At 40.5% G+C, this 17,639-nt stretch overlaps 1 protein-coding gene and 2 long non-coding RNA genes across 3 annotated transcripts; 2 read left to right on the top strand and 1 right to left on the bottom strand.

Annotated features, from left to right (window-relative positions):
- Window positions 1–9,443: 9,443 nt before the first annotated feature.
- Window positions 9,444–12,477, bottom strand: LOC104420356 (probable receptor-like protein kinase At5g24010). The gene is given in 2 exon segments (XM_039301382.1): window positions 9,444–9,825; window positions 9,827–12,477. Coding segments are annotated over 2 exon segments (2,217 nt in total). The 5' UTR covers window positions 11,945–12,477; the 3' UTR covers window positions 9,444–9,726.
- A 574-nt stretch (window positions 12,478–13,051) lies between these two features.
- On the top strand, window positions 13,052–14,000 carry LOC120288197. The gene is made up of 3 exons (XR_005546496.1): window positions 13,052–13,537; window positions 13,644–13,783; window positions 13,881–14,000. It is a non-coding gene; the product is annotated as an uncharacterized LOC120288197 (long non-coding RNA).
- Window positions 14,001–14,016: 16 nt separating this feature from the next.
- On the top strand, window positions 14,017–14,743 carry LOC108954239. Its single transcript, XR_005546495.1, has 3 exons — window positions 14,017–14,163; window positions 14,247–14,373; window positions 14,690–14,743. It is a non-coding gene; the product is annotated as an uncharacterized LOC108954239 (long non-coding RNA).
- The last annotated feature ends 2,896 nt before the right edge of the window (window positions 14,744–17,639 follow it).

The following is a 17,639-nucleotide window of genomic DNA, read 5'->3' as shown; positions in this document are numbered from 1 at the left end:
AATTTTGGCATAAAGGTCGTACCTTCATTTTAGTGTCAATTTGGATGCAACAACCATCATGAATGTGTGTAATCGAACTAATTGATATCTCGTTATATTAATTGGATTCAATTTCAATCGATTTGCGTTTTGAGATAGAAAATTGCACAAATTGCGCTAATTGGAATAGAAATTCTAATTTCGTACACCCATTGAGTATATTCATGATTTCCAATGTTATAAAGGTGATTAAACCAATTGGAACTAATTGAGATGCTTTTACAAGATTTAATTGGTTTAATTTCATTGAAATTGGATAATTTCTTTTCAAACTAGCTCATTTCTTCTCCTAATTGAACAAAGATTCTTTGCAATTAAGTCCCTAGACTAAGTTGCACAAGAAAAGACCAAGAATCGATTGGACCGGTCGAAGTCGGTTTGGACCGGTCGAAGTCAATTTGGACCGGTGCGATCGACTTGGTTGGCCTTTGTAGGAAAACGGCCAAGCTAGCCATTTTCCGATGAACCTTCGGTGGCCAGCCGCCATCACCGGCAAGCCCAAGGTCTAGTTGATCTTCGCTCACCCCGTTGCATGAAATTACAAGTTTGCCCCTAGTGAAATTACAAAATTGCCGTTAGATTTGTGAAATTACAAAAATGCCCCTGATTAGCCTTTAATCCCAAAATTGATCATGACTATCCGTTGAGAGTTCGTCTTAGATATTCAAATTGACATGTGCATATTATTGACCAATCGTAAGCAAGCTTAATGGCTATAATGTAAGTTGGTTAAACTAGGAAGATAAGATCCTAATCCTAAATCGATCCAAGAGCTAGGATATGATCTTACAAGGAGCTATAAAGCCCATTTTCCCTCCAAAATTGAGGGACTCTTTCATTTTCAGATTCTCTCTCTCCCCCTCCCCCAATCGCCCTCTCTTGGCCTCCCTCTTTGCCGTGCCAATAAGCCCCTATCGGCGACGCGCCTGCACCTCTGATCACCACCACCTTCTCGTGAGTCTCACCGTCACCATCCGCTGCCTCAAATCGCATTGGAGCCTTCTGTCTAGCTCCTCTTTTCCGATCGGCTCGAAGACTGGCTCTGGTGCCGGTAATTTTGTTCGGCGGTTCCGCAGCTGTTCCAGGTGGTCTGCCACTCTTTTAGCTATCCTGACCTGTCCATTGACATCCTTTGGTGAGTTCTCAACATTCGGGTGATTGGAGTTTAGCCTAACAGCCATCAAAACCCCTCCATTCTAGCGATCTCCTTCCGGCAGTCCTAGGTGTTCGTCCGGCACCAATCCTAGCTCTAGCTACCACTCGGTGCTCATCGGATCATTCCTGAGCCATTCTGATGGTCCTTATCTCCCCTACATAGATCCCTCTCGACGTGTCCTAAGTCCCGACGAAGTTCGATCCTAGCTCGTTAGAGCTCATTTCGCAAAATACACAAGGCATAATATATTCTCGAACTTAAGCTCCATGAAGCGAGATTGCCTTACGCAATCGGGGCTGGCACTCGAACCTAGGATGATTGGTCATGCTTAAATCTAAATTTTAGATGCCATAAAAGTTGCTGTGAGAGGTTGTGGTGATTGATGATAATTCAGTTGCTTGATTGATCTTGATTGCTGGCTCTGTGAAAATCGTATACTTATTAAACCGACCTGATAAACGTCTTCATTTAAGCTAGATGATGTCGTTTTTAGGCTTAGACTTCTGCATGAGATTCTTGCATGACTTCACGACCTTTTAAACGATATATTCCATGCATGAGTTTGACGTCATTTGCTATGCCAAAACCTATTCAAAATTAGTGATAAAATCTGCAATATGCTATTTACCGCATATGTTTTTGAGGCTGACTGACCTGCTCGGTTTGTCATTTTTGTATATTTTTTGTACTATGATTTTGGACTGAGTGTCTTCATGAACTTTGATCTTGACATTTAGTTTTAATTAATATAAAAATTTCATAGGATTTGCAAACCGTTTAGCTATATTAAAATCATGTTATTCATGCATAAATATGTAAACTCTGTTTTAGACCTGTTTGCTAGATATCTTCGTTTGAGCTGAAAAACGACATTAATTGAACTTGTCACCTTCTAGAAATTTGTAGTAGACATCTTAAGCTTTCTTTTCATGTCTGGTTTGCATGATTTTAAGATCATTTGCTGTGTTTACAATTTTTCCCAATTCGAGTTACAATCTGGAACTTGCATTGAATTGAAATGCTTGCTGTGCTTCTATGGGCCTGACTATTTGCCAATTTTGTGTGATTTTTGGGTGCTGTTTTGTGGTTGAGTCCGGATAAAATTTGTCCATGAAATTCATGTTATAACATATAAAATTTGAAAATTTTTGAATACCAATGGATAGGGTCGATTGGCTATAGAACATTCTCACTCATATTGCCCTGTTCTATTCCTGACTGACCTGTTTGTGCTCTTAGATTTTTAGAAATTCGCGTGTTAGGAATTGAGATGCTTCCCACATAAAAGTTGCTCTCACACGTTGGTTTACTTTCCATAAAAATTCTAGGTCGAGATGACGATTGATCCTGCTTCTGTTAAATAGAGTTGGTTACCTTGTTTCGAAGATTGTTGATTTGGCTGATTGACATACATGTGTGATTTTTAGAAAATCAAGCAAGCTGAATTAGACTTCGATGTCCCCTTGATAATTGTTTGTCACATATTGAACTTAATTGTCATTAATGTTCAGAAAATAAAAACATGTTTTGGTATTTTTACCAACCCTCTCAAAGTAATAGTGCATTATGGAAATTTGATTTCCTGAACTGTTTAAATTGAGATCTTTATAAGTTCATGTGATGCCCATATTGCAAAAATTTCTTCAACAAAGTTGTTTGGCATTTCTCAAATATTGTTTTGATGTCAATTTTATCGGATTGAATGATCATTTGATGGTTCAAGGAGTTCGATAAATGTGTTAAAATTATCTGCACCTGGGTTCTAGATATATTTCCCAATAACATCAAACTCATTCAAATTCTATAAAACTGTCATATCTTTCAAAAAAAAATAAAAATTAAAGCCATTTTGTTAAGATTTGACGTTTGTTAGATGGTTCATGAAGTCTGATTAGTGTACCGACATTATTCGCACTCAGACTTTGGATTTATTTCCAGAAAACATCTAACATGTTCAAATTCTTATAAATTGATATACATGTTTTCTAAACAATTGAAATTTGGAAATTTCCTTTCATTAGGACTTGTTTGTCGATATGTGAAGTTGAGGTCTCCCTTTGCAATTTCATCTAAATTAAGCCCTTGCTTGCAAATTGAATATGAATCATTTTTTGGCATCACATGAATTGGATTTTGACTGCCTTTGCTCGTCATGGTTATGCATTGTGTGATTATATTCATTGCTGTGCATGATTGAATAATTGATCCATTATTACTAAATTGGTTGATTGATTGAGAGCTAAGGCTTTATGGCCTAAGTGCATGCTGCTACTTTGTGTGTGATTTCTAGATGAATGGCCTAGGTGCGATGCATGATCATGTGGATTACTTTGAGATGTCACTTAGAACCCGACTTAGGGATTTCATAGCATTGGTCACTTCTTGTGAACGCAAGCAATGGCTAATGATTGTGGGTCACTTAAAATGAATGGGGTAGGTGTCTTAATGAGGGCATTGCATGAATTTCAAAGGCCAACTCTAATGCCATGCTTGACAAGTGGAGTGCATTTGTTTGATGCTTTGTATTGCTTGCGTTTGTTTGATCTATGCATTTGTCATTGCTTGTGTGACGCATGTCTTGTAATTATATGCTCTAGTTTAGTATTGGCCTAGGATTAGAATAAGTTTGAAAGGCATCCTTTGGAGGTGGCGGTCTCAAAGATTTGAAGATGGCGAATGATCGATGTCCAATTTGACCTTTTCAAATTGTAATATTCATTTCCGAACAAATGTCTCGGGCTCCTTTTGTGTTGTATAAAGGTCCAACGAGTTGCGAGTTTTTCTTTTATTGTCTTTTTTAGACTTGTTTCCTTATATCATCTTTAAAACTGTCTTGGGTGTTTACTTTCCGTGATGTCTCTTCAATTAATTGATTGTCTCCTTTATTATTCTAGTTAGATTAGAATAGAATGGAACGAACAAAAATGTAAAAAGAAATGTAAGGACATGTTAAGTAATAAAGCACACCTATTGGGTGTTGAAAGGGCGTTAATAAAAATGTTAACGTAACACAAATCCTCAAGCCTTTGATCTTTGGTTGCATAGAAATCGAAGGACTACTCCTAACCCTTGATTGGGTATTCTAGTCGACCCCCAAAAAAGATGCTAGTGGCGACTCCTAGAATCCAAATTTTAGGTTGTTTGAAACAACTTTAAATAAATTCCGTTGTCATGCAAGATGTGAGCTTATGAGAGCTTAAGACCGTAAGCAAACTCATGTGGTTGGTCTCAAAAAATGAGATGATGACATCTCTTGGAGTAGTATATGGTGAGGGAGTTCTCACAATCAAGTACCTCTAAATTCTATCTTTATACCGCATCCCTAAAACTAGGGGCATCAAGGTCGGGTTGTGACAACCACAAATGACGTAATCTTGTAAATATTATTGACAGCCATGAGCTCCTTGTGACAACCTAGGTACGTCACGCACTATATGTGTAGATTTTTTCTTTGATTAATAGCATGCAGGAGTACTGCAAAATACATAATAACATTCCATAAAAGAAAGTCGCACTAGTTTAATACATATCTATATGCTTTTTCTTCATACAAACATTAGTAGTTATCATCACAACAAAATATATAGTCCTGGGAAAATGGTCGGTTGACTAATATCACTACTCTCCTACTATTCCACAAGCGGGCCACCATCTAACTTGAGGTTGATGGTCTTAGGCATCCACATCGCACCCACAATCATGTTCAAAGGGGTCATCCTACACACTGAGAAATGAGGGGTGAGCTAAAAACCGGTATAAAATTCTTGGGTCTAAGGTAGGAGATATGCATAATCTAGCACCAATCAAATAATGTGAGTTTAAGGCAATACAAAATAATCATGCATGAGTAAGTTCTCTTTCTTTTTCAATCATGATATGCCAATAAAAACTAGTAACTATCATGTAAGTTCATTCACTCATAAGCAAGCAAATAATATGTTATTTCATGATGCATTGGTATCGCCTCGTGGCTCATCACTATACACAGGGAATGTATATTCATTACTTGTTATGAAGCCTACTAATATATATCGATAGGTTCATACCCATCATAAAGCTCACCAACACACACATTGGCGATACTTGTCACTAGCTAGAACTATCTTGATTTACAAGGCATCTCAACTAATGAGGCTACAATTTTTAATAATATTTTATTATTTTTGAATTTATTATTATTTTTTGTTTTTCTTTTCTTCCTTCTTTGCTTCTTTTCCTTTGGTGAGGGTCATGGCCCTTGCCTAGGTAAGGCCGAGGGAGGGCCACGTTGCTAGCAGCTAACGAGAGCTTCACAACCCTCACCCAATGGCTAGTGCCTCTTGTGGGAGGCTTGCCAGCCACTATGGGGAAAAGAAGTAAAGAAGGAAAAAAAAAAGAAAAAAGAAAAAAATTGATAAAAGAATTTAAAAATAATAAAATATTATCAAATATTTTTCATGTCGGTGCCGGCCGACGTTAGATTAGTGCCAGCTGGCTAAATTGATCAAGTAAACTGAATTAATACAATTGCAAAATATTTAGGATTAAATTGGTAAAAAAAATTAATGACTAAATTGATACAATTACAATAGGTTTAAGACTTTTATGTTAATTCTCCTCATTTGTCGACATTAATGTCATAGTATTGCTAGCAAATCGTTGGTCATCATCAAATCGTTGACCATCATGATGACAACCCAAAACTCCGACTAAGGGTGTGTTTGTTTCGCGGAATACATTTTCAGGGAAAACATTTTCCTTATTTTCCGGCGTTTGGGTCACTCGGGAAATGAGTCAACAGAAAATGTTTTCCTAGTCAACAGAAAATGTTTTTCTAGCAAAACTTAAATTCAGGAAAATGATTTCCCCTTTGAAATGACCAGAAAACGTTTTCTGAATCTACTAAAGCTTAGATTTGATGCTTGGTTTACAAAAAAATTATTCTTATAAAAATATCTTTTTAAAAAATTGAATTTGAATTTTTTTTTTTTTTAAATGAAAATTTGGAAAACATTTTTAAAAAATAAATCGAATTTGCTTCTTTTCTTTTTCTTTTCTTCCTTTTTCATTTTGCTTCTTCTTCACTTGTCACCGGCCACAAGGATAGTAGCTAGTGAGCTCTGGTCTCACCAGATCGAGCGATCTCATGGCCTTCGACAACAAGGCTTGAGCTTGCCTGAGGCCGATGAGCTTCAACCCTCACTAAATTGGGTGAGCTCGTGGCCTCTAGCGATGAGGCTCAAGCCTCGCCAGATTGGGTAAGCTCGCAGCCTCTAGTGGCCAACTGGCGATCTTGCCGCCTCCTGCAATAGCTGGAGCTCACCCCTTGTAAGCTAGCCAGGAACGAACTGCTAGAGGAAGCAGAAGGGATGGTGTGAGGAAGCTGAGGAGTGAAGGACAAGAAGAAGGAAAAAGAAAAAAAAAAAAAAAAAGGAAATAAAAAGAAAGAAAATAAAAATAGAAAATAAAAGTAAATAATAAACAACAATATTAAAAATTTGAAGTTTTTTAAATTAAAAATTCATTTTTTTCCTGCAATGAAGTGTGAAATTATTTTTTAATGGGATTTGAACGGCAGAAAACATTTTCAATTATACATCATCAAACAAAGGAAAACAAACCATATTCTTGGAAAATGCTTTCTCGGAAAGCATTTTCTTTTATCATTAAGTTTTCCGTGAAACAAACGCACCCTAAGAGCCATCCTTCCATGAGATGTCGTAAACGAAGCTCATTGACCATGGAGGGTCACCCACCATCAGGGATCACACACCTATACTGATTTGGATTTGCTCCATGATAGAGAGATGACCAGGTGAAATGGAGGAAGGAGAGAAATAGGGCTTGGTAATAGTGGGCACAGATTTGTTGGTTACGTCAAGGATATGGAAAGGCCGAAATCGATGTCAAGGTTATGGTGGCGGCATCTTGGCAAGGCTTGTGGAGGCATGCTATGGTTGGAGTTAGGTACGGCCGAAGTGAGAGAGAAAGGGAGAACGGGGAAAAAGAGACATACAAAAATTTGGTTTTGAATTTGGTGTATTTAATTGGGTTGTTAAGAGTCACTTGGCATAAGACTTACCCAAAATGAAAATTGTTGAGGTGGTTTACTCGTGAGATCCCTTGGCAATACAAAAGGATTAGGGATAGGTAGAAATTACACCAAAGCAGGATGAGATAAAGAGAGCATGAAGAGGAATGGTCAATTCCAGTAGACTCAAATGCCAAGGGGAAATTGTAGAATTTCTACTGTGGCGCTTATTGTGGAGTGCTATTCAATGATTATTTGGCGAAGTTCCAAAGTCTGAACTGCAATCCTAGTTCCAAAAGTTTCCAGATCCAACTGCCAAAAGTTTCCAAATAAATAGATGAATGGACTATTTGTAATAAGAGGGTTGAGTAGGATGATGCCATGTGGCAATCCATGTGTTATAAACAGAGGTGGATAAATTGCCACCCGTCATGAGGGCACAAACCAATGACAAATTGCCATATGTGAGGAGGATAGAACTGACCCCAGATGTACTAAAATGTTTAAAGAATGGGCCAACTCATCCCTAACAAGCTCCGTTTTGATCCCTTTAAATCAATTCTCTTTAGAATATTCATCCAAAAAGAAAATTCTCTTTAAAATATCTTAGTGGGGCAAAAATAACTTAGTATCCTAGCACCAATCCTAAGTTATTCCTCCATAAAGCAATATTCAATGAAGCAAGCTTGCTATAAGTCCTTTTAGAAAAGACATTTGCTAGCAAATTTCATAAAGTATAATAAGATATAATTTACTTATTTTGCATAAAGATGACGTGATTAATTTACGCATCTACAAAATGCATAAATCAAGTGATGGGAGGAGGAATATTTTCCCCTAACCTGAATGGGAGTTAACGCAGCCAAGACATCAAAGCTCATTATTTCCGAAAGAAAACGGAAAAGCCGAAGCACCATCAGATAAAAATAAAATAAAAATTGTCGACCCGGCCATAAAAAATCACAATGCTAATGCCACCAACCTAAGCCCGGGTGATAAAGAAGAATGAAGTGGCACTTTTTCCACCTTGAAAGCAGAGACAGCACAAAATCATATTGCAAACGGGTTGAAATTTGAATCGAAAGCCATTCAGCAGGAAAGCATTTTTGGTGAACGATGGAGAACAGCGGAGAAGTAGTTTTCAAGAATTATATAGGAAGCTCATGCTCTGAAATATCAATGAATCTGAAACCTCGAGTCTAATCAAATCTATTGAAATCCTTCAAAGGAAATAACAATAGGGCTTGTGCAATCTCTAAGGACGCATTTGGTAACGATTTTGTTCCCGGGAACAAATTCTGACCAGAAATGATTATTTTTTATTCTGTTATCGGGAATTGATTTTGAATAAAAAAACGCGTTTGGTAACTATCCAAAATTTCTGATTCGGAATACAATTGCGTTTGGTACCGTGTTAATTGATTTTGTTCCAAATTAATTTCTTTTAATTTTTAAATAAATTTTTTACTTTTTTACTTTTTTTTTTTCATTTTTCCTTTTCTTTTTTGTCCTTTTTGTCCTATTCATCTTCTTCTTGTGGCCGGCGACCTCACCAGAGTATCGCCAGCCCTCGTCGGCTGAGCCTCGTTGGCAACTGGGCGAGGTTCGCCCAGCCTTGCTAGTGGGCAGGCCGGTCTCGCTGAGGCTGGGTGAGGCTTGCCTAGCCACTGGCGGGGCTGGGTGAGCCTCGCCGGTGGCCAGGCGCGCCTTGCCGGGGCTGGGAGAGGCATGCCTGGCCACTAGCGGGGCTGAGCGTTGCGAGGCTTGCCCAACCCAGGCGAGGCCAAGCCTAGCCAGAGGATAGGCGGGCCTCGTCGGGGTTGGGCGAGGCCCGCCTGGCCATCGGTGGGGTTAGGCGAGCCTCGCCGGTGGTTGGGCTTGCCTCCCGGTGAGCTCGTCGGATTGGTGGACGGCGGCGGGCGGTGGTGGACGGTAGTCGCGGGATGGCGGAAAGGAAGAAGAAGACTTTCACTGTTTTGATTATTTTTTTAATTTCCAGACTAAGAATCACATTTTTTTTTTTTTTTTTAAATTTTCGATTCTTGTCCAAAACTGTTTCCAGGAACAAATTTGTTCCCGGAAACAAAAATTTTACCAAACGCGATTCTATACCCAAACTGATTCTGGGAACAAAAAATTAGAATTAGGTACTGTTTGGTATCCTAATAATAGCACATAGCTGTAGAACCCATCTAGCATCATTACCAAAAAGCAAAAACAATTACGGAGCAGGACATCGATGGCGCAATCTGTGGAACAAGTGTTTACTCAAGGTCTGCAACTAAGGGGTGTGCAATATCTATCACATTTGGATATATCACGGTCAAATGTTGCCCTCTCTTGTACAATAAATAATTATATGCTTACACGTTACGACAGCAACAATTGTCATTATATCAGATGCTTCAACAAGATAGAATTTAAAACGATTGGTACATGCACTCTTCTTTATCAGATAAATAGAATTCATATCTGAAAACTACTCAGAAACACGTTAAATAAACGTACTGCACAATGAAACTCATCTGGCTTCCTCAATCTTCATCTGGGAGAAAACTCCACTCATGGACATCTGTGAACTATCCGCCCATTCTTTGCCCACGGCCTCTTCTTCGACCAAGTCTGCTAAATGATGGGAGCTTCCTCACGTTTGAAAGAGTCAATATTGACGAACCGTCGGTCATGCTGCCATCGCACATCTCTCTTTCCGCCGCTGTTTGCTGAAGCTGCAAGGCGTATTCCAAGTCCCAGAGTACATCGCCCATGCTAGGTCTCTCTTCATCCTCTTCTTGCAAGCATTTCTCAGCAACCTCCCCATATTTTCTCAGCGAGTTCGAATTAATCTGACCACCAATAAGAGGGTCGACTATTTGCTCAATGATTCCGTTCTGGATGCATGCGATGCCCCATTCAGCCAAGTTCGCCTGCTCTCTGGGAAGCGAAGGGTCTATAGCAGGCCTTGCGCATAGCACCTCGAGAAGAACCACTCCAAACGAGTACACATCTGATTTTTCTGTCAGCTGCTGGGTCTTGAAGTACTCTGGATCGAGGTACCCAAAAGTGCCCTTGACCCCTGTACTCACATGGGTTTGGCTTTGATCCAGTGGGCCTGACTTGGACAGACCAAAGTCAGCAACCTTCGCAACATAATTCTCATCAAGCAAAATGTTGGTGGACTTGATGTCCCGGTGAATAATTCCTCCAGCTGCGCCTTTGTGGAGGTAATTCAAGCCCCGGGCCGCTCCAATGCAGATCTGGAGCCTTTGCTTCCAAGGTAAGCATGGGAAATCCGAATTGTACAGGTGATCTTTTAAGCTCCCCTTCTCCATAAACTCGTAAACAAGTATCATCTCGGACCGTTCAGCACAATACCCAATTAAGGATACGAGGTGGCGATGGCGGATTTTGGACAAAACGGTGATCTCTGTTTGGAACTCAGAGAACCCTTGTCCCGACCCTGGCTCGCTCCGTTTCACAGCAACTTTGGTGCCGTCCCTGAGAGTTCCTCTATAGACATTGCCGAATCCACCCTTGCCAATCAAAAGTTTGCCATCGAAGTTGTCGGTGGCGAAATGGATTTCAGCAAGGGGTACTTTCAGTCCTAGATGAAGATTAGGGACAGCAGAGCCGTGAGTACTTTGCTCAGTCAGTTCACTGTGCGAACTGCCTCCTCCGATTGCAGGCAATGGCAACCAAGCCCAAGTTTCAGTTCTCTTCGGCTTTCTATACTTGCATAAGAAGATCGCAGCAGAAACACATATGAGCACGATGCTTCCAGAAACTAGCCCAATTATGAGGCCATCGTGCTTATTCTGGTTATCAACCTCTGAATGTGCAAAATCCGAGTCCCACGACCCTATTATCTCCATTATCTCCAGGCCATTGAGATAGGCTTGCTGAGATACTGTGTCTGAGGCATTAGCGGGGCCTATGCTGATGTTCACTAGCCCTGAGCTGCCCGGCTGAACCACAAAATCAGAATGAAAAGGAACTGCCGACTGACGAAACCCATTTACACCGTATGGGTCGATGTGCTTAGTGAAATTTCCATTAATATGAAGATTGAAGTACACCGTGTTGAGAGACGGGCTAATGATGTCACAGAAATGAGCCCGGACCAAGTGCGAGGCGTTTGCATTCACCTTGAAATTCCAGGTGGTGTTGGGGTATAATCCCCAAGCAGATATGTTCATCATCGCCTTAGCAGTCCGGTAAATGCGTTCCGATGCTAAATGTTTGTCTAGATCATCCTGGTAATTAAGAACACCCTCATAGCTATGGCTATATGCAGCGTTTGGGAAATGAATGTAATTACCATCAGGAACCCAACTTCTCCACAAAGGATCATAACTCAGAGCTACTTCCTCGCCTCCGACATTAATTCGGTAAACCGTGCGCAAAACCTGGGAGGAAATTCTGCTATAGTTGCTGCTATTAATCGCCATAGTGCCCACACTCGGAGCAGAACCAGGAATGAATCTATCAGGCACAAGGAACACTTCGAGGGCATTGATAAATGCAAAAGATGACCCTCGAGGACGAAAGGAGAGTACGAACTTAGTAGTATTTATGCTAAGAAAGAACTCCTCCACCACAAGAGAGTCGTTACTACTGGGCACTTGGAAATTGCTGAGAAGCGTGAGCCCATCTACAGAGACATCGAACACGGCCTCGGAGAGATTGCTTGTGGAAGCGAAAGGGAAAAAGTGGAGTCGCACGATGTGAGTACCTCTATCCATTCCCTCGAGAACGTATTGCGACGAAGGGTTTCTGAAGGTTCTTGCCGTGTCGTAGATAGGTGAGACGCTCGAGAATTGGCTGCTGGATTGGGCGGAGGTACTCTGTTTTGTGAAGGAGATGGAGTCAGAACCCGTGTCACCAACAAAGACCCTGTTGGAATAGTTCTGGCTTTTGCTTGATCCACAATTGATGAAGTAACTGGTCTGAGTTGTGTAGGCTGAGGAAAGAGCGAGAAGGAGAAGTGGGTACTAAAGAGAGACGAAGAAGAGAATGAAGCCAGGGGCGTGGACTCCATGGATGTGAAGCTTTGCCATCGAACCAGAGGAAGAGCATGAAACTCTGCCTCGGAAGAGAGACAGCTGGTGATTGGCCCGTGAATTGTGATGACTTGAGATTGACTATCAGGCATAGGAAGATGGGCAGGAAGAAGATTCTGAGCTGGAGATGAGTGGCCCATTTGGGAGGGGAAGAATTTGCTTCCGCAAAGACCAGTTTGACTCCCAAACGGATAATGCTGAGGACGATTTGGCCCTTCTCATCCCACTCAACTTTCCGCGAATGGGGCACACGAGATATAACGTTAAAGATGGATGTCCCTTCGCTCAACTTTCCGTGAGTAGTAGGGGTGAGCGTGGTTCCCGGGTAGAACCGAGAACCGGAGAACCGAACCGCAGGTTCCGGTTCGGTTCCCGGTTCTAAAGGGACCGGTTCCGGTTCTCGGTTCCGGTTCGGTTCCCGGTTCTAAAGGGACCGGTTCGGTTCTCGGTTCAGGTTCGGTTCCGGTTCCCATAGGAACCGGAACCGACGGAACCGGAACCGGTCAAAATTAAAAATAAAAAAAAATCCTATAACACATTATTTCTCTTTTCCCCCACGTGATTCCCCCTCTTCCCTTTCTTTTTCTCTCTCTTTCTTTTCTCCACTTTTTCCTCTCACGTCACTTCCTGCCCCCCAACTTTTTCTTTTCTTCTCTCTCCTCTTTCCCCCTCTCTCGGCCGAAACCCCCCTTCTTTCTTCTTCTTCTTCTTCTTCTTCTTCTTCTTCTTCCTTTCCTCTTGCTCGCTGTTGCTTCACCCACCACCACAGTGCCGCCTCACGCTCTACTCACCACCACCACCACCACCACCACCACCACCACCACCTCTTGGCCACCGAACCACCACCACCCCGCCGCCCCACGCTCATCCGACGAGCTGTCTCGCCGTTGAGCCCAACGAGTTGTCGCGCCGTTCGCGCCGCCCCTCACCGCCGTGAGCCACCGCCGCCGTACCCAAGCCACTGTCACCACCTCTTGCCACCGCTCTCTCGGCCGTCCGGGCCGTCGTTGCTCAGAACCTCCACTGCCTCCGCCAGAACCGATCTCTTCCCCCCTTGGCCGTGGGTTGAGCCGCGACCGCCGCCGTCTTCGCCGCGCCGTCCGTGCCGCCGTTGGTGCCGTGAGACTCGTGTCTTCTTCGCCGTCGCGCCGCCGCGTGCTCGCAGTCGCCCAACCTCCCTCGACACCCTCGAAGTTCTTGGGGTTCATGTGGAATCCCCTGTCCTGGGTCATGGAGCTTGCTGCTATCATGGCCATTGCACTTACAAATGGAGGGGTTGGTGAATTTTTCTTCTACTGTTCTGTCTCTCTTTCTGTTTTAGGGTAAAATTTGAGTTTTTGTGAAAGATGGTATCCATTTGTTTCTGATTCTTCATTTGCAGGGCAAGCCTCCAGATTGGCAAGATTTCATAGGCATCGTCACTGTTTATAAACTCCACTATTAGCTTTATCGAGGAGAACAATGCTGGTAACGCTACGGTTTGAAGAGCTTGCTAAATCGATTCTAACCACTGAAGTCGAGGTTATCTAATGAACTCAGAGCATGTGCATTGCTTTTTTGGCTGCGATAGTTAGTTTTAAAATGGCTTATTTTGCTTCATGTTGCGTTCTTTTTATAGGAAACAAAGTGATAATCATAATATAGAAGAAGCCAAGAAATTGACCCATTAACTTTATGCTTTAGTTTCTGGGCATCCCTTAACCGAGTCGTTACTGTACTTTGGATCAATTGGTTAGTGTCTTTGTCTTTGGCGCACTTCATCTTGAAGGAGAAACTACACAAGTTAGGGATGTTGGGCTGTGTGATGTGCATTGTCGGTTTTGTCATAATTGTCATCCACGCACCGCAAGAAAGTCTCATTACTTCTGTTCAAGAAATATGGATTATGGCGACTCAACCAGGTCAGTCTTCAGGCCTGGTTTATGTGTTCTTTATACGATCACTGATTTGCTGATAACTGACTGCATTTACATATCTTTTTCAGCTTTTCTGCTTTACATCGACTTGGTAATCATGTTGGTGTTCATCCTGGTTTCCATTTTTCACCTAGATGTGGGCACACGGATGTGCTAGTTTACACTGGCATCTGCTCATTAATGGGCTCTCTCTCGGTAAATCAACTGCTTCTGCATCTTTTGGGATTTTTCTTCCTTCCAACCTACTTTAGTGTATTTACGCCAACCAGATTGTTGGAAGCTCCACTTAAACACAAGAGTTGACCTTGCATCGTTAGCTTTAGGTAGATCATTGATTCGGGGTGCGGGGAGGCTCATCACCGGGACAAATTGTATTCTTTTCTTATTCTTTTTGTCCTGTCAAAACAAAGTTAATGAGTTACAATAATTGTTGTGGGGACATGTCTAAATTACTTCTGCATATGGGTATTTTTCTTTCTCAGTTTTCATAAGTTGTATGATCTATCTGCAGGTGATGAGTGTGAAAGCCCGTGGGACTTCTTTGAAGTTGACTTTTGAGGGAAGAATCAGTTGATCTATTCCGGAGACTTGGTTCTTTATGTTGGTGGTGGCTACATGTGTAGTTACCCAAATGAATTATCTCAACAAGGTCTGTCCCAAGATGTTATCCAACTTTAATTAGCTAACTTGCTTAATGCTGAATTTGTAAATTTCATTTGTCATTGCCTCACAACAATCGATAATATTGAATGACACCAAATTTCATCTTTTACAATAACTTTTACTTTTCCCATATGTTGAGATTACATAATATTGGGAGAAAAGGAAGTCATTGAATATATGCATCTTTCTTAACTAGATTTTCACCTGTAAACTTGAAAATCTATGTTCCTGTGGCCTTTTGGCAAGGTTACTGCCCTCCTTCTTCATTGCTGGATGTGATCTGTCCTTTTCATTTACCTATGTGGTAATTCTTTATGTCGGGATTGGGGAGTCAAATCTCTTGCTTCAGAAACTATTTACAGTTGTTTTTTATTGCAAAAGGTTTCTTTGGGTTCTGTTTACTTGTGGATGATATAGTGCTTGATGAGAGCTTATCTTAAGAGCTTTTCTTAGTCTGCTTGGTTTCTCTTTGGTTTGTCTATTTCCTTTTTGTTATAGTTCAAATCTGAAAATGAAAAAAGAAAAGAAAAAAAAGAACCTGTTGGAACCTGGAACCGATCCCGGAACCTGTGACAGGGTAGGTTCCAGGTTCTTGGTTCTGACAGGTAGGTTCTAGGTTCCAAAAAATGAGGAACCTGTACCCGAGGGTAGGTTCCAGGTTCCAAGCGGAACCTGGAAGGAACCGGGAACCGCTCACCCCTAAGTAGCAGCCGGAGGAGACGGTCGCACGGAAGTCAATGTTGATTTTGAAAAATCATAGGTCGTGCTGAAAATATTAGATAAATCGGTGACGCCTCACTTTTGTCCAAAATTCAAATCGTCCTTGGCTTTTTCTATTTTATTTAAAAGCATCCCTCCATTTTTATTTTTATAAAAAGTGTCATCATTCATCCTTGGTAGACTTGGCAATGGATTTTGCTCACTTGATGCCAACATTGTCGAAAATGTTCTAACCTTGATTTTTGTTATTCAAATCCAATAAAAGACTACAAATAACTATTGAGAAAACTTCCTAATGAATTTTCAAGTTGACAAAACTATCCATATAAATGTCTTGAAGTATTCTTGATTTAGGGAAACACTCTCGAAAGAGAAGTCTATAACAATCTCGATCATGTTCAGACTTAAGTCTAAGTTATTCTGAATTTAATAAGCTAGTTAGTGGATATTATCAAGATTTTGTGTGGATATCATATAACGTATTCAAACTCAAAGATTATAAGCCATAATGATAATTTACTTCAAGCGAAATAGATTCGGACTTTATACTAAAGTTGAGATTCTTTAGACTCTAGCATTCCATTTCATACACAAGTTTGGAACATATATTATGGCTAGTGATCTAGCTCAGATTTCAGACTTAAAAAAAACTTGATTGACTCTTAATCATAAAGATTGTTTTGCAAACCAATGTTGTAATGCAAAACACTTTAATTAATTGGCAATCAAACTTGAATACAAGTTCTTTTTTTTTTTTTAACAGAGACATCTATTTTTGAAAACCAAGACTTTTATTTTATGTCTGACTAGAATCAATGAAGATTCATATTTTGTCACTAAATGGCTACTCAATTTTCTTGATATACATCCGTCCAACGGACGGATTGAAAGATAATCTTCTGAAGAGTGTCCAATAGATAAATTGGATAGATTTGATAGAATCACCTATTCACCCCCTTTTATGTGCTACTTGCTAGCTCCAATAATAACATCTCATAACAATGTAATCTATAAGTATTCTCCGATGATGACCCGTAGCGGCCATGACCACAACTCAAAAGCTTGAGCAGTGGTTACGACCATGAGCTTGAGATCAGCCGGCTTTAGATAGCGGCCATGGCAACCAGCCACTTGAGCTCTTGCATGGCCGTGAGACCAAAGGTTGACTGGCCATGGCAACGGCGAGCCCAGGTCTCAAGCTTGAGCGACTACAAGCCGCGGGCTTCGAGTAGGAGTGACCATGGCTACCTCGGTAAAAACACTAGTCCCGGATTGACCTCACTCCTTTCATCAACAAATCTTCTGCAATATGTCTTCTTCATTGTTTTTTCTCTCAATTAGTTCTAATTAGAAAGCTAGCGACCCGTATCAACAAAGGTTGACTGCAAAAGAAGATATTTGAGGAGAAGTAGCGTGGAACATAATAAGAAGTACAAGAAAAATATTGAATAAGAAAAAAAAAGTAGAGTTATAATTATTAATTTTGATCAAAAGTAAAAGTACCACTTTTAATACCTAATTTTTAGCGGACGCGTCATTAAAAGTAAAAACGTGAGATTATGATTTCTGATCGAGTCTGCTTCTCAAGTCGAAAGTGTCATCTTTATTTTTATTTTCTTTGACCAATCATTTGTAGATAATTTATTACTCATTTGTAATGAAAACCCAAAACGTCAAAAAATTAACTTTTGAGTTGACTTTTTTTATCAAGCTTTGATCAAAAGTCAACTCCGCATCAAAATTTGGCTTTTTTGCACAAAAAGATCCCAATTAGTCTTAATATTGCTTTGGCAACAAAAAAAATTTAAAGTTTTGATCATAAAATCAACTTTTTAATGAAAATCAACTAAAAGATTAACTTTTGATCAACTTTTTAACAAAAAAATTGAAAAATACAAAAGCTCACAAATCATCTTGTTTTAGCTTTAATTTAAATTTGACATTGAAAATTTTCTGAAAATCCATTAAGATCATTTTTCAAAATTTTTAATTTTAGGTTCCAAATCGACAAAAAATAAAAGTACTTTCGTTTTATTCATATTTGGCAACGGCAACAAAGCCGAAATTTCAGTTCTCTT

The sequence above is a fragment of the Eucalyptus grandis genome, chromosome 9, assembly GCF_016545825.1.
Source record: "Eucalyptus grandis isolate ANBG69807.140 chromosome 9, ASM1654582v1, whole genome shotgun sequence".
Lineage (NCBI taxonomy): Eukaryota > Viridiplantae > Streptophyta > Magnoliopsida > Myrtales > Myrtaceae > Eucalyptus > Eucalyptus grandis.
This window is presented reverse-complemented; position numbering and strand designations above follow the sequence as displayed.